This window comes from Capsicum annuum, chromosome 9, assembly GCF_002878395.1.
Source record: "Capsicum annuum cultivar UCD-10X-F1 chromosome 9, UCD10Xv1.1, whole genome shotgun sequence".
Lineage (NCBI taxonomy): Eukaryota > Viridiplantae > Streptophyta > Magnoliopsida > Solanales > Solanaceae > Capsicum > Capsicum annuum.
In genome coordinates, this window is record NC_061119.1 from 68,881,349 (window position 1) to 68,909,040 (window position 27,692).

General features: G+C 39.1%; 1 protein-coding gene and 1 long non-coding RNA gene across 3 annotated transcripts in view; one reads left to right on the forward strand and one right to left on the reverse strand.

The window, feature by feature from the left end:
- LOC107842542 (CLIP-associated protein) overlaps positions 1-27,692 on the reverse strand; it is a gene marked incomplete in the record, with an annotated part of 34,319 nt that overhangs the window by 5,272 nt on the left and 1,355 nt on the right. The window contains 12 exon segments of the mRNA XM_047396826.1: positions 1,793-2,135; positions 2,247-2,345; positions 2,527-2,644; positions 2,726-2,811; positions 2,892-2,960; positions 3,059-3,133; positions 3,897-3,994; positions 4,235-4,396; positions 4,800-4,965; positions 5,190-5,258; positions 26,161-26,223; positions 26,334-26,489. Coding sequence (XP_047252782.1) covers positions 1,793-2,135; positions 2,247-2,345; positions 2,527-2,644; positions 2,726-2,811; positions 2,892-2,960; positions 3,059-3,133; positions 3,897-3,994; positions 4,235-4,396; positions 4,800-4,965; positions 5,190-5,258; positions 26,161-26,223; positions 26,334-26,489 — 1,504 coding nt within the window.
- LOC124887335 lies at positions 7,888-8,769 on the forward strand. 2 transcript variants are annotated; one of them, XR_007044850.1, is made up of 3 exons: positions 7,888-8,064; positions 8,152-8,204; positions 8,665-8,769. It is a non-coding gene; the product is annotated as an uncharacterized LOC124887335 (long non-coding RNA). The 2 variants fall into 2 exon arrangements; XR_007044851.1 differs by having other exon boundaries at positions 8,157-8,204.

A 27,692-nucleotide genomic window follows, 5' to 3' on the forward strand; every position in this document is an offset into this window, starting at 1 on the left:
GAATTGAAGTCTAGTTAGAAATTTAACTATAAATATATGTCTTTGAGCTATTAATAAAATAATTCTCTTTGACAATACAACTGCGCCAGTTTCTTGAGGGATGTGTGAGATGAATTCTGAAAACAACTTTTCCCAAATAGCTACTCTTGTCTTTGATGGTGAGAATTACCAACTTTGGGTAGTAAGAATGGTCGACTTATCTTGAGGCTTTAGATATTTGGGAGGCCGTGGAGGAGGATTATGATGTTCTTCCGCTGCCTGATAATCCCACGGTGGCCCAGATCAAAAGCCAAAAGAAAAAAAATCAGAAAAAATCAAAGGCAAAAGCAACTTTGTTTGCTAGTGTTCCTCCAAGAATTTTCATGAGAATTATGACCCTTAAATCAGCAAAAGAAATTTGGGATTATCTGAAGGAAGAATATAATATACAGGAGATGAAAGAATTCGAGGCATGAAGGTATTGAATCTAATAAGGGAATTCGAATTGCAAAAGAAGAAGGAATCTTAGACCGTCAAAGAGTACCCAGACCGACTTCTTGGCATTGTTAACAAGGCAAGATTGCCTGACACAAAATTTAAAGATTCAAGAATTGTTGAAAAAATTCTTATTACTGGGCCTGAAAGATACGAAGTATCAATAACTGTCTTGGAAAACACAAAAGACCTGTCCAAGATTATCTTGGTAGAATTGTTAAATACATTGCAGGCACAAGAGCAATGGAGGCTTATGGGGCAAGATGATATGGTTGAAAGAGCTTTGGTAGCCAACCATAAGACTTAAAGCAATGGTAATAATTCAAGGAAAAACTACCCACCATGCCAGCACCGTGGCAAAATAGGTCATCCTCCATTTAAATGTTGGAAGAGACCAGATGCACAATGCAAGATTTGCAATCAACTTGGCCATGAAGCTGTGATTTGCAAAAATAAATCTCAAAAATATGAAGCAGATGCCCAAGTCACCAAAGAAGAAGATCACTTATTTGTGGCAACATATTCTTTAACCAAGAAATCTGATTTTTGGATGATTAACAGTGGTTGTACAAACCACATGACATATGAAAAAACACTTTTTAAAGAGTTTCTGCCTTTGGAAAATAAGAAAATCAGAATACGAAATGGTTACTATATTCGTGTAGAAGGAAAAGGGAAGGTTGCAATCAAAACAATTTCAGGTACACAAATAATTTCAAATGTCGTTTACGTGCCCGATATTGATAAAAGTTTGTTAAGTGTTGGCCAGCTAATGGAACAAGGATTTAAATTATTATTTGGCGACAACTATTGTCTCTTTGATTCCACTAATCATGAGATTTTACAAGTTGATATGAGAGGCAAAAGTTTCTTATTTAATCCAACAGAAGATGCACACAAGCCATGCAAGAACAAAGATGAATTGGAAGATTTATTCAAGAGGTCAAATTCAGTCGAAGCCGAGACTGCAATCTACAATTTATGATCTAAGGAGTGTTGAAGATATATCTCAGAAATAAAGTAGAAGTAGATAACTACTAGTAGTTATAAATTGTTAGAGTTCTATGTGGGTTAGACTTAGGAATTAGTTATCCCTTTGATATTTGAAATTAGGAATTAGTTATCCTTATTTGAATTGAAGTCTAGTTAGAAATTTAGCTATAAATATATGTCTTTGAGTTATTAATAAAATAATTTCCTTTGACAATACAATTACAGTATCTTTTTTCTCTCCAAGTCTTTCTCTGTTATTTCTTTAATTTCAAAGCTAAAAAACAACAGAAAAAAATCAAAAAATAATGGAAGAGGAAACAATTACCTAGATCCAAACTAGAGGATCGACTTTTCTCAGATATATCCAGACCTTTGAGCAGGCTTTCTATAGCAGAAACTTTCTGTTTGCTGGCATGAAGTACACTTTCCAAGCTACGTTCTGTGCCAGTACCCACAGGTTTTGTTTGTGACAGGAGTAGCCCAGGGGAGAGGGATGTGCCTGCAGGTAAACTGGAACTTCTATCCATAGCAACTATTGCAGATGTTCCATAACCAGAAATTTGTGAAGAAGCAGATGTTTGAGAAGCAACTGAAAAGTGTGGGCTCCTCTCTCGAACAGAAGGTGAAGCATGTCGTCTGTGAGTTCCACCATCTTCCTCATTTATGATCTGCAAAAGTGTTTGCTTTAGTCCGTCATGCCAAATCTAAAAGCAATTTAAAGTAATGCCAATCATCAACGTTAGAAAGATGCTGGAGCAACTTTAAGGAGAATAGCAAACCCTTTGGATAGCAGGATCAAAGGACATAAACAAACGCCTGGATCGTTCTGGCCAAGTTCTTGCAAACATTCTGTACAAAGTTCTTGCAGTTGATCGTACCTGTTAAGTTTTCAACTGAGAGTAATGGCATTGCAAAAACAGAAAGGGAAAAAAAGATGTATTGCGAGTACAAAATGGAACAGAGTGTCTGTGTAGGGGAAGAAGAGGGGAGATTGAATGAAGGAAGCAGCATAACGTACATTCACATATACATCTGATACATAGAATTCAAAATCCATACCTCACTCATTGCATCTGTTACACAACACTTTATAAGGTCTTCATAGAGTTCTGCTGAACGGTGTATCTCAGATGCATCAGGCCAATGTTCCAGGATTAAAAGTGCGTACTCACAGCATCTGTTAAGTGTTGTACATGAGGAACAGCACTGTCCAGAAGTAAATTCAGAATAAACACGATAATTGACCAGAGAAACAAACCTTGCACGAAGAACGGCATTTCGATCATTCTTTGCACAATAAGCTATTCGAGGAAGTGCACGAGCAACTTTGCAGTTGCGCAACATCTGAAAATAAAAGTAGACATGACTAACCAATATACCAAGAGACGAAAGAGAGATGATTATAATGGCACAAAAAGTCTTACCGTCTTTATGCAGGTATCAGCAGATTCTGCAATTACAAGAACAGTAATAACAACAAGCTTGAAAAGAACCTGAAATTCAAATCAGAAGTCAGAAACAACCTATACCATTTAGCTTAAGATGAGAGGAAGTATAAATCTGCAGACAGTAGCTAGAAAACGTTACTCACCGGAATGAACATCTCAGCACATGCCTCAAAATCTCCCAAAAGCTCTTTGGATAAGAAGTTCAATAAATAGCAAGCCTACCAACAAATAAGGAGAAGAAACCATAAAGGCACTACATCGGAACACTTTAGTCTACTTAAATTTCGCTGTGTTTATGGAATACATGCATCAACAACAACACACCCAGTATATTCCCACCAATGGGGAGGGTAAGTATACGCAGTCCATACCACTACCTCAGATGTGAGATAGAGAGGTTGTTTCCGATAGACCCCCAGCTCGGAGTACATGCATATGAAACACTAATGAAATTTTTTATCGTCAATTTTCAGGGAAAAGAAAAAGAGCAAGTGAAGGATAAAACCGCCCGATAAATGTACTCAGACATTCCAGCTTGCTAGCATGAACAGACATTTTGACTGATAAAATCTTACAAAAGGACAAGAGTCTATGCATACATTCAGATTGGGTGATACTCTTAAGTCTTAACCTGAGAATTAATAAGCAATATGCAAAAAATGTCAAAACAATGGAGAAATAAATGCAAATGCAGTCCTAGCTTGCATAAACGCATTGTAGAAAGAGAGGGACACAGGTCTATTTAACTACTAAAAGGCATCTACGAAGATGGCAACTGCAGTGAGTGGAGCAGATGGCATTAGCAAGCTTATTTGGAGCTACTGGGATGTAAGATATAAACATTCAAATTTCTAGTAGGTTTTTGTAAACCATCTGACAGAGCCCAGGTAACAAAGCGGGAGATAAAGCGAATAATTAGAGGACAAGTTTCCAAAATACTCACTAGCAGATTTGCTACTATAATAGATTAAAATAACAGACCTGTTTGACAATGGTGGATCTCCGATCAGATAACTGTGTGCTCAAAGGGACAACAAGTTGCTTTAGAAGTCCACGGAAACAAGGAAAATCAGTTGCACCTGATACAATGAAATGGAAGATGAGAAGCAATACAAACTGGTCAAGACATGATAGGAAAGAAATCACTTGAACATAAATAGTCCTATTTTCTCTTATTTCATGCAGTTTTATCTCCTTTTTTTTTTTTTCCTTTTTGGTTTTGGGGGGAGAAGGAGGAGGAGGAAGCATTGAGCTATGTATACATCATTTCAGTAAAATAAGACATTGTTATACAGCAGATGCAATAGTGGAAAACATACCTCCAATAACAATAGCTTCAATTCTCTGCATAGCAGAAATACGAATAGACCAATCCTTCTCTGGCACAAGGGTAGAGGCAATCTTCTCAAACTCCCTTATCAGCTCCTTTTCTGAGTACACTTTAATTGGCTCGACAGGTTTCTCCGTGATATCAGCATCCCCTATACAAGAGTAGAGACCAAGTGACATTTGATCAAGTATACACTCATAGACTGTTCTTATGCATTGCCTGATCGCAAAAATTCTGTCTTTTCCCCCTTTGTTTTTGCTAGAACTACCCTTTTGACATAGACTCATTGTAGTTGTTTTATACAGAAAAATACCCTGATAACCATTAGCGAATGATTTCTCTATGTTCTTAGACACACTGCACAACTCGGCCTTTCTCCCTCACCCACTTCCCCTCATTCATTCAAAACCCTTGAACCAGGCATGATATGTAACAACTCTAGAAAGGGTAAAAACTTGAAATCTTTTATACCAAGTACGTAACATGACAGTAGGATGCCCACAAAAGCTTAATAAAATAGAAGTTTCCAAGGCATATCGGATGCATGTACTAACCTCCAAAAAGAGACACCTCTCTTGTTGAGCTTTTAGCCTGTGGGCTGCTTTTCTTGGGATTAAGAGCAGTGGATCTCACCTCAGCAGCTGAATAGTTTCTCGGAATTCCATCTGCTAAACGACTTTTGGGCTCAATCTTCTCTAGTCTGGAGTTAATATCTTTTACCTGCAGCCAATTATCAAGTCAAGATAGAGATTGAAAAGAAATTTTTCTTAGTATACATGCATCTGCTCGATTGCTTTTTCAGTGAAGGCCATGCTGACTGTTGATGGGGTGTCATCCATTTTATTGACCAAGTGAAATAAAATTACAACTGGAAAACTCAGGTCACTGCATATGATAGGAAACAATTTTCTAGAATGGAAACTATTTTCAAGTTATATACATACCATCATGGTAGGAAGATGATGGCGCTGAAGTTCATCACGGAACTGAGGTGCAGCCTGTGAATACATCTCCTGCAAAGAAGATAACACATGGAGAGAGGGGCTGTTAAAAGGAAATAATGCTTAATCACAGAACTAGATATTTGTCAGTGACAGGCAGTAAACAAACATTACATCAAAGAATAATATATAGAAAGAATTCAGTAATGTTGCACAAATATTAACACGCAACAATTTGGATCATACAGAAACCAAATATTTCCAAACATTCATCAACAGCCCCTCCTGCAACTTTAACCAACTACAGAGAAATGATTACCAAGTACAACTAGTAACAACTAAAAATTCCGCACAGCATATAATGGTTTTGAAATTGTAAAAAGTTGATGAAAGACAGTGAAAAAGCCAACAGATTACTAGTGACACTCACTTCAAACTACCAGCATGATAACTCCACTGGTTGGAATGCGAAGTACACCACTAGCCTGAAGGAAATCATTTAACTTGCTGGAGCAAAAGGTCTCAACAGAAACATCATATGTTGGGATCAGGTCAAGACCAGATGTCAGGAATTCTATAGCATCACACGTCTCAGCAGAAACCCAATGGACAATAGGGGACGAGGAAACCCGCAGAAGAATCATTTCTCTTACCCTCCATTAATTAGATCCAAAAATATAGCTAGTTCTTGGACACATGAATAAAGTTGATCATCTTGTCCGCTAGTCATTGTGCACATGAATCAAGCTGATCATCTTGGTTACACAAATCAAAAAGGGCAAATAAGATTCCAGGAATCTACTCTTATTTTTCAATTGAAGATTATAGTTTCATCTCTTACCAGATTGAATAGGTATTTTTAATCAAAACCATGTCCTGCAATCTGGCTTACAGATTGAATTGATCATAGAGCTCATTCAAACAATCTTGGGCCTTTGCCCTGTTATATAGGTAATTTAAATTTTAAATTTTTATTGTTATTATAGATGGGTAATTTTTATGTTTGATCGATTAATTACCCAGGCGACTTGATAAATACGCATATCCAGAACAAAGACTGCGAGCTTGTAAGAGCATCAAATCAGAGAGTGAAATTAGAGCATCTTTATATTACCAATTTATCATTGAAAGGGAAAAGAAAAGACACTGAACCTCAGAGTCAGAAACATACTATGACTTCGATAATGAAACTAAAACAATCATTTCTCAAATTAAAGTTGTACTACTGACGTTTTGATGATTTACAAACTATACCATGAAAATCTCAGTATCTATGGGGCCTGGTCCCATAGGAAGAAGACTTCAGAAGATGCCAACTGAGTACAGCTGGAAATTGCACTTTCTGCAGAAAGTTGGTAGCATTGCATTAGAGGCAGTCAACCTCGACTAATGGCATGCATCCTAAATTTTGCTCTCTCTTATAAAAGGAACACTCAAAAAGAGCAAAACCTAGTTTTTGCAATCAAGATTATCTCCTAAGCAATAGCCATTCTACAGGAACATTGCTCATATTTCAACAAGGGACCTGATCGAGTGTAGTTTAGCCTTGTTGCATTTTTGAGTCTTGTGTCTTTTACTCTTACATTGTAAATCTACTCCTAAGTTATGAAAGATAGTAGATCGATTGCTTGTCTGAGTCTCAGCTTGAGTCGCATCAATTAGAGTTAATTGGTCAAGTCACTTTGTATTTAGTCAAGTTTCTTTTTCATCTCTGTTGATGTCTTTTCTGGGTAGAGCTACTTAGGATTATTGACTAGAGTTAGACGACAAAGGGGTGTGGTAGAGTTACTACATCAATCTTGTAATAAAGTTGTTACATGAGGTTAGGATTAAAAGTTTAATTCTTGTGATTATTCGAGTCTGTAATCACTATGTTGCTTGAAGCTTAGTGAGTAAGTTGGGAAATCCTACGAGACAGGTTGTGGTTTTTCCTCCCTTGAGCAAGAAGGCTTCCACATAAACATATGGTGTATTTTACCTTCTGCATTTTTCTTCTCATATAACTGTGTTATTGCATTTGATTGTCAAGGGACCTGGTCCCCTAACACTAGGTGGATCGCTACGTTCCAACAATTGGTATCAGAGTTAGCTCATCTAGCTCAAAAAATGGCAACTCCACTGTAATGCCCCGTATATTTCCAAACATGCACAACCAACTCATCACTGAAAAATATTTAAACTTGAGATTGTAAGGAGGTATATAAGCTTAAAATTAAAGTTAAGTGTTAAGTTAGAGTAGAGGAATTAAGATGTTCAAAATATAGGATAAAATAAATAAGGTGCTTGCTTGACTTAATTAAGCTAGTAGGTGACAAGTAGGTGTATCACCTACTTAGACTAATTGACCAAATTGAGGCCTATATTGATGGACTTATTTGAGGCCCAAATTAACTAAAAGAAAATAAGGAGAATGGCAGCCCAAGGCCCAATCTTTTCAAGCCCACAAAGATTACTTAAAAATGCCCTAGTAGGTGCCTCACCTAATTGGACTTTTGACCAACTTAAATGGCCAAAGTAGGTGCATCACCTACTTAGCATTTATGGTCCAAATTAGAGCCAAATGCTGGCTGGAAATAAAGAGGAGAATGAGCCAGCAAATTGAGGCCTTTAAAGGTCACAAAAATCATCAATAAACTCTCATATTTTTCTCATCAAATTCAATTTCTCTCAAGTCTTTTAATCTCTCTCTTCTATCCTCCAAACAGCCTCCCTATTTTTCACTATGGTTCCAAGTGTTCTTCAAAATATTTTTTGTAAAGCAGCCCACAAGATCACCTTCTCTCCTCCTTAGTTTCGGATATATTAGAAAGTTATTCAAGGGGAGTGAATATATAGGTGTTGGCAGCCAAGGTGCTTCCACTATCTTTCAAAGATTAAGGTAAGAATTTCATGTCATAAGATAGGGTTGTTGGTCTGTTTTCATCTGATGCTTGTGCTAATGTTCCTTTCCTGTTTTGTGATTTAGAGAAGGTCACAAAGATAGTAATTGGGGGAAAATAACAGATTAAGATATCCAAGGTAAGGTGCTGCCCCAACTTCTAATTAGTAGCTCATTTGCACATTCTATACATACTTGTGTATAGGAACTCATGGGACATTAATTGAAAGTTTTATATTGTGATGTTGGAGTTGTATTATTGTATTGAGAAGTTAGGAAGTCATGGCTGGCCTTAAAAAAAGGATTGGTTAATGTTATTACGGGGCAGGAATGAAGGAGCGCACGTGGGGTTGGGTTGTTCTGGTGGTTTATGGATTTTGTGACTATTTATGAGTTGTTTTATATGTATTGCTGTTGTGAGGAAGTGAGTCACCTTATACAATGGTTGAATGGAGCTTCTATTGAAGTATAAAAGGGTATGGTGATACATCATGTGTTTGGGGTGGCTTTTACTGCCCGTCTAATACTTAGCGACTATTTTTGCAGGATTATAACGTAAGTAGGTTCTAATATTAGCTTCATTATGTCCTTATATTGTAGAGTAACATTTAAAGGAAAGGCTGAATTGTCGTAGTCACATTGGTCGGAAGATAAGGTATGTAAGGCTATTCTTTTTCATCTTCTTTGGCATGAAATCTCATATTAGTGTTAGTACCAACAAAGTGAGCTTCCCAAACGTCCTCACTAGTAAAGGATATATGGAAATAATTAGAAAGGTGCTTAGCATTCTCCCAAAGTCATGGGAATGTAAAGTGGATGCCATCGCTGAAGCTAGGAACCTTAAAACTCTCACAATGGATGAGATGATTAGGTAACATGATAACTCATGAAATGAAGAAGCAACAGAAGCCAAAGGAGGACTCTTGCTCTTAGAGTTGCCACAGTTGCCATAGGAGATTTCAGTGAGGAAGATGAAGATATGGCATATATAACCAAAAGATTTCTCAAAGTAATAAAGGAAAATGCTGGTTTTCAAAGAAGAGGAAGCTCTAGTAGATCAGCAACTGGAAATGACCTGTGTCACAAATGAGGCAAGCCTAGTCATTTCATCAAAGAGTGTCCAACGCATAAAATGGAGCACAAAGAGCATAGCAGATGTGGAATTCACAAAGGAAAGTAGAAGGGCCGAGGCCCAATAAAATGAGGAGAAGAGCTGCACCCGACTATGTGGTTAAACAAGCTCTTGCAACATGGGGGGACTCATCCAGCAACTCAAATGAGAATCAAATGAAGCTCAGAACCCTGAAAATGTCTCAATAATGGTGATAGAAGATGTTGATGATGTGTTTGACTTACTCTTTGCATTCATGGCAAAATCTGATGATGAGGGTGATGAGGTAACACTTTTTGATATCAAGCAAAATTTTAATAATTATTCTTGGAGAAAGCTTAAAGCCTAGCTAAAGTTTTGATAGACTCCTTATGTGAACTTACAAATGAAAAGGATCTCCGGAATGAGACTCTTAGGTTGTATTTGTTTTTATTAAAATTCAAACGTTTGAATCTGAATGCATATCTGAATGATTAAGATATTATCTTCAGATCTGAAAACTGAATGGTTAAGACTATTTGTTTTTCAATATCTGAATATGCAAAATTTATTTATTTGCATATATAATAAAAATATAATTTAAATAAAAAATTATTATATACTAGAAAAATATTTGATTTAATACAATAAATTATTATTTGATTGAAAAAAATATTTATTATTGTTAGTAATAATGGAGATGATTTGTAATGGTGGTGGTAATGATTAATGTTAGTGATTAGTAATGTTGGTGGCGATAGTTGTGATGGTAGATATGTTTGGTATTGGAGTGACTGTTATGATGGTGACGATTGGTAGTGATGGTGATAGTGATGTGAAGTTGGTTGATGTTAATAGTTGGAGGTGTTGATTGTGATAGCTTAAAAATGAATGCATGATGGTTGACGATGTGGTGGTGGTAGTTGGAGATGTTGTTAGCTGTGATGGTGGAGATGATTATCAGTTGAGATATACTGTAGTGATGATGCTGGTTGAAGCGGTGGTAGAGATGGCGACACCGGTGACAATGGTGGTGGTGGTAGTAGCCAAAAAATGTACGGATGTTGATGATATGTTATTAGTAGTTAGCACTTGCACTAGTTGATGGATGAGTTCTTAATAATTGGGATTGGCCGATAGTCGTTGATGATGGTGGTGGTGTTGGTGGGGTTGGCATTGGCGTTGGCATTGACGGTGGTGATAGCGGCGAATATAATTAAAATAATGGAGGTGGCAGATATGATAGCGGTTGAAAATAGTGGTTAGTAGCAATTATGATTGTGAATGGTGGTTGTGATGGTGGAGGTGGTTAGTGGTAGTGGTGGTGGTTGGTGGCGAGGTAGGTGGTTGACAATGGTAGTGATGGCAAAGGTGGTTAGCGGTGGTGACTGATGATCAAATAAAGTGGTCGTAAATATTATCCAACACAAAAATACCTCTAATGATTAAGACTAAGTTCCAGATTCGAATGATTTAGACCTATTAAGAGCCAAAATCTTAATAAAAAACAACAAAAAACCCAGTATATTCCCACAAAGTGGTGTCTGGAGAGAGTAAAATGTACGCAGTCCATACCGCTACTACCGAAGAAGTAGAGAGGTTGTTTCCGATAAACCTCCGGCTTAAGATAAAGAATAGTAAACAAGATCGTAATGGAACAATGAAACAAGATGGATGGCATAACAGAGATAAGAAATAAGAAATAACAAAATAAAAATAAAAGAAATAAGAAATAAGATAAGAGCAATAAGAAATAAGAAATAGAAAATAAGAAATAAGAAACCCACATAGTAGTAAACATACACTCACAGACCAAAGACACCAACCACACCCAAACTCCCTGACTAGCTGCTCCTACCTATGGACACAGTCCTAGGATTACTAACCCGTCTACACAAGAGTTCTCCTAACTACTTGCTACGACTCACCCACACACCCTAGCCTTCCACCCTTATCCGTGACTCCACATCTTCCTATCTAGGGTCATGTCCTAAGTAAGCTGTAACTGCTCTATGTCATGCCTGATCACCTCCCTCTAGTATTTCTTCGGCTTACCTCTACCCCTCCTGAAACCATCCAAAATTAGCCTCTCACACCTACGAACTGGGGCATCCGTGCCACTCTTCATCACATGTTCAAACCATCTCAGCCTCCCTTCCCGCATCTTGTCCTCCACCGAAGCCACTCCCACCTTCTACCGGATAATCTCATTCCTAACTTTATCCCCTCTAGTAAGACCACACATCCAACGCAACATTCTTATTTCCGATACCTTCAAAAAATTTTAACGTGGGAATTCTTGGCTAACCAACACTCTGCTCCATACAGCATGGCCGGACGGACTGTCACTCGATAGAATTTGCCTTCAAGCTTAAGGGGCATCTTCTTATCACACAACACTCCGAAGAAACGCCTCCACTTCATCCAACCTGCCCCAATACGTTTAGAGACATCCTCGTTAATCTCTCCATTCCCCTGAATCATAGACCAAGATACTTAAAACTATCCCTCTTACAAAAAAAACCTGGGAATCCAACCTCACCACTACCTCTTCCTCCTGCCTCAAGTCATTAAACTTGCATTCCATATACTCTGTCATGGACCTACTCAACCTAAACCCTTTAGATTCAAGGGTTTACCTCCAAACCTCCAATTTTTCATTCACACCCTGCGTCTCATCAATCAGCACTACATCATCTGCAAATAACATACACCAAGGCACCTCACCTTGAATACTCCGCGTTAACACATCCATCACCAACACAAACAGGAACGGACTAAGAGTCGATCCCTGATGCAACCCTATCTCGACCGAAAAATGCTCTGAGTCTCCTCAGATCCATCCTCACCCAAGTCTTCCCTCCATCATACAAGTCCTTAATAGATCTGATGTACGCCACCGGGACCCCTCTCACCTCCAAGCATCTCCAAAGAACCTCCCTAGGGACTTTGTCATACGCCTTCTCCAGGTCGATGAACACCATGTATAAGTCCCTTTTCATTTCCCTATACTGCTCCGCCAATCTCCTCACCAGGTGAATTGCCTCTGTCGTCGAGCGACCGGGCATAAATCCAAACTGATTCTCCGAGATAGACACAGTCCTCTTCAATCTCCGCTCAACCACCCTCTCCCAAATCTTCATAGTGTGACTCAACAACTTAATACCTCTGTAGTTGTTGCAACTCTAAATATCACCCTTGTTTTTATATAACTGAATCATCGTACTCCATCTCCAAGCCTCAGGCATTTTCACAGTCTTGAAAATGCCATTGAATAAATCAGTCAACCACCTTAAACCTGCCCCACCAGTATACTTTCAAAAATTCACCGAAATCTCGTCAGGCCCCGTCGCCCTACCCCTCCGCATCCTACGAATAGCCTCTCTAACCTCCTCAACCTTAAAACGTCTACAGTAACTGAAATCACAGCTCTCCTCCGAGTGCTTCAACCCCCTAACTCAATGCCTTTGTCCCTCTCCTCGTTCAGGAGTCTATGAAACTACTCCTGCCATTTCTCTTTATGTGAACATCCTCCACCAAAACTCGACCATCCTCCCCCTTAATGCACTTCGCTTGATCGAGGTCACGACCCTTCCACTCCCTAGCTTTAGCAAGCCTATACAACCTCTTTTCCTCGCCTTTCACCTCTAACCCCGCATGCAAGCTCTCAAACACTGCTGTCTTAGCAGCCGTAACTTCTAACTTAGCCTCCTTCCTTTCTAATTTGTAAACCTCCCTATTCACCTTCTTCTCCTCTTCATCATTACTCTCAATCAACTTAATATACGCCCCCTTCTTAATCTCCACTTTCTTCATAACTTCTTCATTCCACCACCAGTCCCCCTTATGTCGTCCTGCCCGACCCCTCGAAACACCCAACACTTCCCAATCAATATCCTTGATGCAGCTGGCAGCCCTATCCCACATATCATCCACGTCCCCTCTACACTCCCACACCCCCATTCTCGCCACCTTCTCCCCTATATCCAACACACTAACTAGCGTCAAGCCATCCCATTTAATTCTGGGTCGACCCTCCTCAGCCCTTCTCTTTTTGCTCTTCTTGATAACCAAGTTCATCACCAAAAGTCTGTGCTGGGTCGAAAGATACTCACTCGAAATGACTTTACAGTCCTTACATAAAACCCTATCCCCTTTCCTAAGCAGCAAAAAGTCAATTTGAGTCTTGACTATCGCGCTTCGGAAGGTAATCAGGTGGCTATCGCGCTTTGGAAGGTAATCAAGTGATCCTCCTTCTTCAGAAAGCTCGAATTCACTACCACCAGCCCAAAGGCCCTCACAAAATCCAACAGAGCAGCTCCCTCACCATTCCTATCACCGAAACCAAAACCTCAATGCACATCGTCATAGCCTCCCGGTAAAATCCTAATATGCCTATTGAAGTCCCCTGCTATGACAATCTTCTTCGAGCTAGGCACACTTCTCACCACCTCATCCAAAGCCTCCCAAAAACTCGCTTTCACCTCCTCTTTCAAGCCTACCTGCAGCACATAAACACTACACACATTCAGCGTAAACCCCCCAATGACCAACTTAATCATCATCAGCCTATCACGGACCCTCTTAACCTCCACCACCTACCCTCTAAGGGCCTCATCCACTAAGATGCCCACTCCATTCCTACGCCTCTCACTACCTGAGTACCACAACTTGTACCCATCCACATCCTAGCCTTAGACCCTACCCACTTAGTCTCCTAAACACACGCAATATTAATCCTTCGCTTCTTAAGAATCTTCACCAGCTCTAAGAACTTACCCTGACGGGTCCCTATGTTCCAAGACCCTACCCTCAACCTAGCTTCTCTCACCTCTCGCCTACCTCTACTACCCCTCACCGAACCAGCCCTAACACCCGACCTAGACCCCACACCCACCCCTGCCCTCCCTTCATCACCCACTCCCAAAACAACCCCAACCCCAACCCTCTCGGACATGACCCTATTCCACCATCAACCCCCAAAGCCACTACTCACAAAACAGAAACAAAACTCCAAACAAAGCAACAGTATGAAAACAAAAGGCACGCACAAAACACACTCTCCGGCCTAGCAGCTAGAAAAACACAACAATATCCACCAATATGAGAAAGCAACCAGTCACAACAAAATCACAAGAAACAGAATAATATGACGAAACTAGACTGAAACAACAACAAACCCAGTATATTCCCACAAAGTGAGGCCTGGGGAGGGTAAGATATAGGCAGTCCATACCCACTACCTCAGAAGAAGTAGAGAGGTTGTTTTCGATAGACCCCCGGCTCAAGAAAACTAGACTGAAAAAAGGAATTAAATATCAAAGTTTAGAGGTCATCAGGATACTCGTGTGTGCCAAGTCCTCTCCTCTTGCGTGCTACTGCTGGGTTCCGGCAATTTGATGTCAAAATTAGTTACCGGAATAGAGTCGTCAGAATAATGTCGCTTGAATGTCGTCGGAACATCTCTAAGTATTGTCGGAATCTGGACACCAGCTCTCGTCGTACCAACCTGCGTAGTCCGATGCTGCACACTAATACCGTCGCCGGAGTCGAGCCAACGAAAACCCTAATCCCGCCGACGATAGCAATGATGAGAGGGAAAAGGGGAAGGGAAAGAGAAGGGGGTAGAGAGAACGGGGGAGAGAGAGAAACGGGAAAGAGAGAAAGTAACCCTTACCTGTTGTCGGCGCGCCGGCGCTGGCGTCGTCCATTCATTCGAAGTTTACGTTAACAGGCCTTTACAGTCGAAGTTTACGTTATTGAGGAGAGAAAAGTCCTTTCTCTAATGAACACTTAATAAAAAACAAATGCACTTAATGGTCTGAAGTCTGAATCATTCAGATTCAGACCTCCATTAAGTGCAAACAAACAAAGCCTTAATGTGTCGGGGAGTGAAAAAATTGCTCTAGTTGTCAAAATTTCTGAGTTGGAAAAAGAGTTGAGTCAAGTGTCTACCGAAAATAGCTCTCCCAAAGAAAAGTTGCAGAAAACTTCACTATGTGATTCTAAAGGAAAGAATGAAGCCAGTAATCAGTAGTCTTCAGCTAGAGCTTGATGAAAGCTTAAGAAAATTCTAGTAATCAGTAGTCTTCAGCTAGAGCTTGATGAAAGCTTAAAAAAAATCTAAAGAACTTATAGCCTCTCTAGAAAGAAATGTTCAACTAGAGAGGGACCTGGTCCATGTCAAAGAAGAACTCAAAAAACCTCTCAAATGGACCACCTCATCCAAAATCTTGACAAATTTAACAAACCAAAGGTCTAACACCGGAAGAGGTCTAGGAAGAAAGAGTGTCAACCTTCCCTACAATACCCATAACAGTATGTGTTTCTGTATGATAACTTACAGCATACACATTATGGTAGGAATGGTTACCTCAAGAAGGATCGTGAAGCCAAAAAGAGGGTTGATGAAAACTTCTTAAAATATGATCAACGAAAAAACTTTGCTACTAGGGAACCTGGTCGAGGAAGTTAGGGACCAGTCCCTTTTTTTGAAACAAACCAATCCATATTGCCTGGTTGGACTAAGAGAGCATTGATTACGCCCTTCGTCACCTTATTGGGAACTCAGACTTAATTGGGTTCCCAGGTCTAACAAGTGATTCCTGATGCAGGTGAGAGAAAAAAAGGAAACAGTCAGGTTCATGAATAGTGGATGCTCCAAGCACGACCAAAAGAACTGAAGAATTCCTCTCACTAAAGGCACTTCACGGTGGAAGTGTCTCATTTGGAAATGAAAAAAAGGGTAACATTGAAACGGCTGGCAAGATTGGAATATCACTTAATCATGCCATTGAAAATGTGTACTTTGTGATGGGCTAAAATACAATCCCCTCAGTGTATCACAAATTTGTGATAAAGGGAATGAGGTGAAGTTTCTATCATATGGTTGTATTGTGACATCTTAATTCTGGTGAAGTGATTTTGAAAGCCAAGAGATGCAAGAACATATATGTTGCTGACTTGTGCTCAGTATCAAGTGATCAACCCATGTCTTCATGCTCAGAGTAATAACACAGATCTGTGGCATCACAAACTAGGACACATGAGCTCATCACTTTTGAACAAGTTGGTTGCCAGGGACCTGGTCAATAGAATTCCAAAGATCAAGTTTGCAGAAGATAAGATTTGTGATGTTCGTGCCAAAGGAAAGCAGACCAGGTCCTCATTCAAACAGAAGAAGCATGTCATCACTAACCAACCTCTAGAGCTACTTCACATGGATCTATGTGGACCTGTCAAGGTCCAACCCAGAGAAGGAAAGAAATATATTCTAGTGATTGTGGATGATTTCACAAAGTTTGCATAAACCATGTTTCTAAGATCCAAAGAGGAAACATGTGAAACATTCATGATCTTTGCTAAAAAAAAATACAAGTCAAGTATGGTGGGTAAATTGCAGGGATCAAGCCAGACCACGAAACAGAGTTTGAAATCCAAATGGATCAGTTTTGTGCATTATTGGAATCAGCCATAACTTCAACTCCACTGCAGAATGAGGTAGTTGAGAGAAAGAACAGAACCCTAATAGACATTGCAAGGACCATGTTTGATTGATTCTGCTCTTCCAAAGAAGAACTGGGCTGAGGCAGTAAACACAGCTTGCCATGTTATAAATAGATGCTTGATCAGGACAATCCTCAACAAAACACCCTATGAATTGTTGAGCAATAAGTTTTTGGATGCAAATGTTTTGTCCTAAACAATGGTAAAGATCTTGAAAAATATGATCCCAAAAGTGATGAAGGAGTGTTTGTTGGGTACTCATCTACCAACAAAGCCTACAAAATCTACAACAAAGGTATTCTTTGTGTGAAAGGGAGTGTTCATGTCATCTTTGATGAATCAAAGTAGCATTGAAAATTTGGGAAACAAAAATGATACAGAATTAGAACTTCTCCAGATTTAGAGAGGGCTCCTTGATGATGAAGGAGGTAGTGATCAAATGAATGAAGAAGATGATGGAAAGCAAGGCAGTCAAAGGTCGGCAATCGATGACACCAAAGCTGATGAGGGACTAGGTCCTCAGCAAACTGATAATAATTATACAGATTCACAATCTCAAGAGTCATATGATCAGCTGAATAAGGAGTCATGTACCAATCACCCTTAGTCCACCATCATAGGTCAAACTGAAAACAAAAATCATCTCATCCACTTGAAATCCTTACCTCACCACTAGACTCTAGGATGTATGCTAGGGCTAAAGCAAGGAACCTAGCGGCTTTCTCAACTTTCATATCTGCTATTGAGCCAAAAAAATGTGAAGGGGGCACTAAAAGATGCTGATTGGGTTAATGTAATGCAGGAGAAGTTGAATCAATTTGAAAGGAGTAAAGTGCAACACCTTGTCCCCAAACCTATTGACTGAATAATCATAGGGACTAGAAGACCGTTATCAGAAATAAAGCAAGACTCATGGTACAAGGTTACAACCAAGAAGAAGGAATTGACTATGATGAGACTTTTGCCCTTGTTGCCGGGATGGAGGCCATCTGAATTCTCATTGCATTCGTTGCATACATGAAATTTAAATTATTTCAAATGGATGTAAAGAGTGCTTTTCGGAATGGATATCTCAAAGAAGAAGTGAATGTCAAACACCCCCCAAGTTTTGAAGATATTGATAAACCTAATCATGTGCTACAGCTAGATAAAGCAATGATAGATTGAAGCAAGCTCCAAGGGCTTGATATAAAAGACTTCCTAAATTTCTCCTTGCAGATGGTTGCAAGAGAGGGAAGATTGACAATACTCTCTGCTTAAAATCGAGAGGGGAAATTTGTTGGTTGCTCAAGTATATGTTGATGATATCATCTTTGGAGAAACTTCAGACACCCAGTGTGAAGAGTTTGCCAAACTCAGGGGAAGTGAGATTAAGATGAGCATGATGCGAGAGCTAACCTTTTTCTTAGGATGCAAATGAGGCAGACTCCTACTGGAACTATGATTTATCAAGAAAAATATATCAAGGAGCTCTTGAACAGATTCCACATGAGTGATGCCAAGCCCATTAATACTCCCATAGGAACCAGCTCAAAATTGGATACTGATGAACCTGGTACCAGGGTAAATGAAACCATGTACTGAGGAATTATGGGAGCTCCCTTGTACTTGACAACTAGTAGACCTTATAATGTTTTCAGTGTAGGCACGTGTGCAAGATTTCAAACCTTTCCAAAGGAATCACACCTGAAGGCTGCTAAACGAAATTTGAGATATTTGAAGGGTACAGGGGACCTAGTCCTATACTACCATTCAAGCAACTTTTTTGATCTAATTGGTTATGCTGATGCAGATTATGCAGCACCTTTGGAATGGCACACTTCTTGGGATCGTGCTTGATCTCATGGGGAACCAAGTATTCTAACTTAGTAACTCGTCTAGTCATCTCGACTTACTTCCAAAAGATTAAAAGGTATGTTCCATATCTCTCTTAATCTTAGCTTTGTTTTAGTTTTTTATTTGGTATATTTCAATGTGTTATACTATCGTATTTTAATACTTTGTTGTGTGAGTTGTAGGAAAAAGAATGAATCATGCCCTTTTAAAGAGTTGTATTTGCTTTCGGCCTCGTTCCTTCATGATCTAACTCTACAATGCACAAGTTACATGTAAGTTTTTCACAATATCTCTCATATATATAATTATGCATATTTGATATTTTTGTAACTATATGTAAAAACTTTTAATTTTTTTTTGCAGAGTCCCTGCACCCGTATCTGTAGCCAGATCCATATCCCCGAATCTTAAAAATTCCATCATGAAGGATCCGACACTCGGATCTTCACCCGTGTCCGACACCCACACTCGAGTCCGAGCAATTTAGTCTGCAGGTATACACCTATGGTGGACTAGCTGGAGTGAGAGAGCAGTGGGACAGACATGAGAAGAACACTTCATCAGACATGTAGGGACCTGATCCCTAAAGCAAAGCTAGTATCCTATATATTACTTTTTTTTAAAATGCTAAAGAAAAGCCATGAGGTGCCACGTGTCCTTTCCCGCCTCTCCAAATCGTTGTCACATCACTTGAAGAAGTGAACCGACGTGTCCAACAGGGACCACGTCGTTTCAATTTACACCCAAATGACACCCCTTTTTATCTCTTTAAATATACTCGCTGAAAATCATAACCTTCATCTCTCACACAAAAATTCTTAATGATTTTTCAATCTTCACGTGACTCTCTTGCACTTTATCTTCTTCAACTCCCTCACACAAAAAAATGGCCCCAATCGTCTTCCTTACCAAGACACTTCTTGAAGACAAGATTCCTCACTCTGACTCCCCACCGACAAATCTTATTCCGAACTTCGAAAGCCCCTTTTTTGAGCAAACCTATCTTCCCAAACAGGGATAGGTACCTTCTTCGCATCTCTTATCAGTGCCGACATACCCTCTCTTTCTTCCATGCCATCTATCTACCATCGAGGAACCACCTCTGACCACCATGATCGTCTTCTAATCGCCTATTGAGTCTGTCCCTGTGATTCAGGTCAAATCTCATGCTATTGGAGTAACCACTAAAGTCCCCACGAGACCCGAGACATAAATCTCATGCTATTGGAGTAACCACTGAAGTCCCCACGAGACCCGAGACCCTCAATGTCTTAGAACCTTTTTCGATTGACGAACACATATTCAACAGGGACTTGCCTGAGGAAAGAGGAAACCCTCCAAGCAGTGTAGAGGCAAGAGTTGATTAGGTAATAGATAGTCTAACCCGATTGTCGTGTGACCCAAGAGGGTTTCAGTCCACCACTTCAAACTCACCCCAGAGTCACCATGTCCAATGTATAATGGAACTCTGGTTTCAACTCACGCAGCTAAAACGGTACTCCTACCTCCAGTAGTAGATGAAGTAGATGAAGAAGAGGGGGATGAACTAAACGACTTAAGTTGGACTAGAGTAGGACAACGTAGGTATGAGGGGAAAGACTAGATCTTTGATGAGCCAGTGAAGGCTTATGGCACAAGAGGGGCAGATAAGAAACTCATGAATGATGCACTGAAGGCAAACAAGCGAGCCACTACTCGTAAGCTAAACTTGAGGAAAATGTCTAAGAAGGAAAATAAGTATCTACCCACTAAAGATGTTATAGTAGTGGAGGATGAGGAAAAACATGGTGAGATTGATTTCGATGTGGCCATTGCTACGAGCAAGAAAAGGAAGGAAGCAATAGTCTCAAGGCCTGCTAAATCTACCGTGCCAAAGCCAAAGGTTGCAGAGAAAGTAACATATTTCAGTCAAAATAAAGAGGGATGATGTTTCCACGGGACCTGGTCCTGAAATTGACTCCACCACATTTGAAGCAGTGGCCATCAGCAGAGGGACCAAGTACCTCGCCTAAGAAACAGAGAGTGCAAAAGGTTGACCAGGTCCTCATTAGGGAGGAAAGAATTTGAATCCTCAATTCACAAAAAGTGTTGACAAGTAGGTGTTTGATCCTAAGATCTTCAATCAACCTAGTTTGTATGAGTTCGTGGAGTTTGTCCGACATTAAGACTTGGCTTCACTTGTTTGAGATGCCAGTTCTTGTTGTTCATGAACAAGTAGTCAAAAGACTTCTACTATACCATCAAGTTCTCTGATGGACTGAGCTTGACTACCATGATGCAAAGGGTATTTTCCTGGATGAAGCAATTTATGGGGAGATTCTTGATGTTCCAATAGATAGGATCAGGTCTGTGAAAAATCAACACCCCTCACTTGAGTTTGTGCAGGAAGCTTCGTGAGTTGGGGGAAAATCTAAGACGGGAGTGACGAAGAAATTCCTAAAAGGGAAATTTCAACTGTTATTTGAGTCGATGAACAAGGTTTTGCAGCCACACTCAGAAAAGCGTACAATCGCATCTGCAATGGACCTGCACCATATGAAATCAGCAAATTTGAAATGATCAGTCTTCCTGCCATCATGATTGAGCACATGCATAAGATTATGCATATAAAGGATGGAAAGCATGGGATGCCCCGCGGGTACCTACTGAACAAGGTGTTTGATCATTTCAAGATTGTGTGTGAAAAAACAAAGGCTGGAACTATTAAGAAGATATCACAATGACCATTCATTGAAAATGAGTGTATGGAAGGCAAGGTGGGGACCAGGTCCCAAATTTCTGACCTAATTGAGAGCCAAGAGCGGCTGACTACGGATCTGGAGGAAATGAGGGTGACCTTAGCCACCAGGGATGCCGAAATTTCTCATCTCAAGGCAAAAGTGCAACAACTTTCCACAAAGGGAGTTGGTGCCACTGATGTTTTGAAGGCACGGGTTATAACCTCCTCACTGGGGTCTCAATAATGAAGTAAAGGACCTCACTAAGCAGCTACCCAATGCCACGCTGCTGAGAGTGGGCACATGGACCTGATTGTTAGCTCCTTTGCCCCTAAGCCTCTTCCCTCCTAAGCCCTATTGTTATCTCGTTAGTGTCCCTTTTTGCTCAAGACATCTTTGTCTCCTGTAGCTAGTTATGTATGGCTTTCTTTTGTATTTTTAATTTGTGTACTATGTATGATGCTAATTTTCCTATTCTAATAAAGTTCCCTCTATCCTTGTCTACTGTGTGCTTTCTTTTTTTTAGCCAGTTCATTCGTGTGTTGCCTCAATGGCATGAATTAACTTCCCTTACCTCTCACTTTTCTTGTTTTACTGTTGTACTTTTTTATAATGTCAAAAGGGGGAAGATTGTTATTGATTATAGAGATCTTAGTTAGTTTATTAGTATTAGTAAGTTGTGTTTGGTTGTTTCTCATAGGAACCTGGTTCTTGTAATTAAGCGAATCAATAATGGTCACAGGGAGAAGAGCTTTTTGTTTCTACATGAACCTGGTCCTGATGACAGGGGGGGAATAGTTTGTCATCATCAAAAAGGGGAAAATGTTGTACTAGTGACGTTTTGATGATTTACAAACTATACCACAAAGGACCTAATCGGCTAATAAATTCAATATCTATTGGACCTAGTTCCGTAGGAAGTTGACTTCAGAAGATGCCAACTGAGTACGGTTGGAAACTACACTTTGTGCAGAAAGTTGGTAGCACTGCATTAGAGGAAGCCAACCTCGACCAATGGCATGCATCCTAAGTTATGCTCTCTCTTAGAAAAGGAACACTCACAAAGAGCAAAACCTAGTTTTTGCAATCAAGATTATCTCCTAAGTAAAAACCATTCTACAAGACCATTGCTCATATTTCAACAAGGGACCTGATCGAGTGTTGTGTAGTCATGTTGCATTTTTGAGTCTTGTGTCTTTTATTCTTACATTGTAAATCTAAGCCTGAGTTATAAAGGATAGTAGATTGATTGCTTGTCTAAGTCTTAGCTTAAGCCACATCAATTAGAGTTAATTGGTCGAGTCACTTTGTATTTAGTCAAGTTTTTTTCAATCTTTATCGATGTCTTTCCTGGGTAGAGTTACTTACGATTGTTGACTAAAGTTAGTCGACAAAAGGGTGTGGTAGAGTCACTACATCAGTCTTGTAATCTAAGTTGATGCTGCACCCATGTCGGGTTCTCAAAAATACACTATTTTTGGAGAATCCGACACGCACCCGTTGACATTTTTGAAGAGCCCGAGCAATATAGCTTGTCATAGAGTTGTTACAAGAGGTTAGGATTAAGAGTTCAATCCTTGTGATTATTCGAGTTTGTAATCACTTTGTTGCTTGAAGCTTAGTGAAGAAGTTGGGAAATCCGATGAGAAAGGTCGTGTTTTTTCCTCCATTGAGCAAGGAGGTTTACACGTAAACATAGTGTGTATTTTACCTTCGGCATTGTTCTTCTCTTATAACTGTGTTATTGCATTTGATTGTCAAGGGACCTGGTCCCCTAACACTAAGTGGATCCCTACGTTCCAACATATGCTAAACAGAAAAAATAAAGACTTTAAAAGTCTGGGGTAGCACATAGGCTATACCAGTTGAGGAAATGGGTATTTAGAAGTCTCGGTATAATGAATGGAGTAAGGTGTAGGCTACCCTTTTATAATCTTTTGATATGTGAGCAAAGTGTAAAAATCGCAGTAAAGAACATGAGCAAAGCACAGGTTTATTTTTGTGTTCTTTCATTCCTTCACCTGTGTCTGAGTTCCCCAAGACACGCTTCTTGGTAGTGCCCCAATCCCACCCTCTGCTATCCAAAGGTCAATTGTGGCATTTTCCCAATTTTACTGCCTTAGTAACGCAAATCCCGAACCTTACAATTGAAAGTAGAGGATCACTAGGTGCCCCCCCCCCCCCGCCGTGTTGCATATATACGTGCCACTATAAATGTTGATATAGGATTGTTCGATAACCACCTTCTCATCTGGCGAAGGAAGTAAAAGGCGCAATAAATTTCTTTTCACAAATATGGAAGCTTTCCCCAAAAGCGTTATCATAGCTCTTCAATTAAATTTCAACCATATGATGTAATTGTATGTGAGATTATTTAAATGCCTATTTTATCCTTTTTACTGAACTTCACAAAATAATTGTATTTCTATATCGTAAAAAGAGCTAAGCTGGACTAAGCCTCCTCTATGTAACTCTGAAACTGAAATCAACATTTGATTTTCAGGAAAAAAAAATGTGTAAGTTCGACCTAGTAGTCATTAAAATGGATTGAGAATTATGAGGTCTCACATTCAAATCTCGGTGGTAGCAGAAATGACTAGGTGGTATTTTCCTTATCTATCCAAGTCTTGGTAGACATGGTTACCAAATGTGATGGGAGGTTGGAAGTGGCAGATAAGTCGTGGAATAGTCAAGGTCAGTGCAAGCTGGCATGAACACCGCAGTTACCAAAGAAAAAAGTAAACTAGCATTTATCCCATCCAAACTCCAACATAATGCCTTATCAAAGCTCTTATCTCTTATCCCATGTATGATGGGAGTTGCCTTTTTTGCAGGTTAACTCAAGGCATATTCAAGTGAGCAACATCAAGGCTTAATATAAAATTCTATCACAATGATAAAATATTTATTAACAACCGGCAAAAAAATACCCATATACAAGAAGTATACCAAAAAGTAAAAAGCCTCACAAAAATATCTACGAACGACACCCAATCTTCAATACCTTAATAAACAACTTGGATGTTCTTATGGATTAAAATCTCTCAAATCTCCGTGGAGGCAAAAACTATTAAGTGATTTCTTCCCAACTATCCAATCCTTGATAAACCGAGAAAACCGAGTACCTAGTATCTACGCTGGTGGGAAGTAGCAAGAACACTTGAAATAGTCGAAGTTCAGGCAAGCTGACACAAACACAACTATTTCAAAAAATAAAGGAAACTAGCATTATGTTCCCATCCAAACTACAAGATAATGCCTAACCAAAGCTCTTTTATCTCTATATTCAAGCTATTGTAAGATTATATGAATTATGTTAGCCTTTTTTGCATGTCTATTCAAGGCATATTCAAGTAAGCAACACCAAGCCTTAATATTTTTTTTAAAAAAAATTAAGTAATAAAATTTTACTAACAATGGGCAAATAATTTACCCCTATACGAGACGTGTATCAAAAAGTAGAAAACCTCACAAACCACATGATTTTTATTGACACTCAATCTTATATACCTTAATCAGTGTTGTGAAAGGCGCTAGCGAGAGGCAAGGCCTTGCCACCTATTACTGCGAGGCGAGGCGATATCCAAAAGGCGCTAAATGGCGAGAGGTGACGCAGCGAGAAAGGTGACAACGGCGTCGCCTTTTGTTCTTTAAAAGAAAAAACAGCCATCAGTTTAGGGTTTTAAAAGTAAAAAGTCAATAATAGGGTTTTATTAGCATTTTGCACAAACTTCAAGCGACTTATTCTTTCTTCTTCTTCTTCAGTTCTTCTTCTTCTAATTTCTTCTTTCTTCTTTCTTCTTCTTCTAGTTTCTTCTTTCTTTTTCTTCTAATTTCTTCTTTCTTCTTCTTCAGTTCTTCTCTTAACGACTTAATCTCTGTTTTTTGTTCTGTTTTGTATTTCTGCAATCTGCCCATTTTTTAACAATTTTCCAGTCCTATTTTTATTTCTGCCCAGTTCAATTCAATTCAGTTAGATTATAATTACACTAATAAATACAGAAATTATCTTCCCATTAACAGCAATTTCAATGGTGTATCTGCTATCTACTTTATAGTTTTTGAGTTGAAATATTTGTTAATATGTTAGTGCTATTGAGATTTTGGTTATTTATATATGCAACTAAATATTTTAATTTTTGGTATTACTTGGCGCCTCACTTCAAAAAGGCGAGCGCGTCGCCTCGTGGCAAGGCAGACCCTTGTTGTCTTTTGCTGTCCAAACACTGACCTTATTAAATAGCTGGGGTGATTTTATGGATTAAATCTCTCAAATCCTAGAAGAAGCAAAAACAACTAGGAAGTTTCTTCTCTTCTGTCCAAGCCTTAACAGACAAGGTTACCCGTACCTACGTTGGTGAGGATAGCAGGTACCCCAGTTGAACAAAGGTCCGTGCAAGCCCTCACAAACACCATGGCATTAAAAAAAAATTGCTAACTAGCATTCTCTTCCCATCCAGACTCCAACATAATGCCTAATCAAAGCTCCTTTTTCTCTATATTCAAGCTATTGTAAAATTATATGATGTATACCGGTCTCTTTTGCATGTCAAGGAATATTCAGGTAAGCAACATCAAGTCTTTATATAAAAAAGAAAAAGTTACCAAGTAATAAAATCTTATTAACAATGGGCAAACCAATACCTGGATCTCCCTTTCGCGATAAAATGTCTGAATTTTTAAAACGGTCAAATTAATGAAGCTACAGTTGGTCTTATACATACTGTCTTTTGTCTTTTCCAAATGTTACCAATTTACCATATAGCTACAATTAACAGTGTCAAGTCATCAGCAAAATCGCTAATACAGACAATAATCAAATACAACTCTTAACAATTCAAATGGAACAAAAAGTCTGTACTTCCTTAATAGATAAAAGAGAAAAATATCCACTCTACCCAGTACAGCAACTACATGAAATTGAGATACGAGAACAGTTTCACTAACCTCAATACACGATATGGCTGCATCTCTAACACCAGGATTAGGATCACTCAACATTTGCAAAATCTGACAATAGCAGCAAAAGAGAAGGATGCTCATAAATTGGATAGCAAGAGGTTAATTTTGTATGACAACATACAAAACAGCTTCATAGGCATTCATGCTGAATCACATACAGGAGGAAGAATAGCTCGCTGAAGGGGCAGCTCAGTTGATGCAAAAAGACCAATTGCTGATGTAACAGTACAAGCAAATTCTTCTCGAACTCTGAAACTTCTGTGCATCCAAGCATAAGACCCTGCCCTCTCAACGATGATAGTTGGTGAAGAAACCTGTGAATATACATATTATAATCAACCAAATAGGTTTCTAGTTCTTCCCCTCGAACACAAGTCAAGATCATCTTATGCTGATTGCAGCTGTGCTACAATAACAAACCCAGTGCAACCCCATAGGTGGGTCTGGGAGGATGTAGGATTATCCCGACCTTACTCGTAGTCCCCACCTTTGTGGGAAAGAGAGGTTGTTTCCTATATGGTTGTGGCTGTGCAAACTAACAATAGCTGAAAGTTAATAAATCAACCTTGAAAAAATCCCCTTGCAATATAAGTAATGAATTTGACAAGGGTCCTCTTATAAAAAATTGATAAGTGTGTTATCTTATCTACATCTTTGTGACTGTTCAACAATGTGTTCTGCCTTGTGAAAAGAGAAAGAAAATGATTAAAGAATATCCCAATTATATTATCTTCATACGCTTGGTGCGATATGTTAGGTGGGTGGGCACTTAATGGACAATGCCAAGTATTGTGAAAGAGTTGATGTTTAGTTGGAAGAGTAGGAGAAGTGAAGAAGTAGCGCATGCAATGTGTTTCTACTCACATCAATGTGAGCGGTGTGAACAGAGAGAAAGGGGTAAAGTCGAGTTTTTCCTAGTTGAGGAAGAGTCTCTGTCTCTCTGATCCCTTATTTTCTTTTGGTGCACCCATGGAGCTCCCAATAGAAGATTTGTAGAGAATCAATTTTTGTAAATTCTTTATCTTTTAATACCCCTTGTATATGGTCAGTTTTCATGAAAATACTTTTACCTGATAAAAACTCTTCACATGCTAAATAGTTTTACATGTTTTGTATAACCGAGAAATCCTCGGGGGCTAGTGGTGAATGGTTTGACAGGGTCCACCCCCTACCCTTCTACAGTTAAATAACACGCTAAATTAGTTATGCATATAAGCAACAAACATCATCGCTAAATTAGTTATGCATATAAGCAACAAACATCATAACAACATTGTTTTGTATTGCTGTTCTTTTTTAGATGATCACATATTTGGTCAAAATTAACATGTCAAAGAACTTGATCATTAGTAATGTTCCGCATTCCAAATAATGAATTTTTCGTAACCGAATGGGAACTTGATCACATATTAAATGGATTGGATGTGTCATCAATTAAAAAGAAAGAATTAAAATATTTAATAGATTATATATCAGAAAGCTAGAAATATAACTTCAAATAAAAGTATACCTGAAGT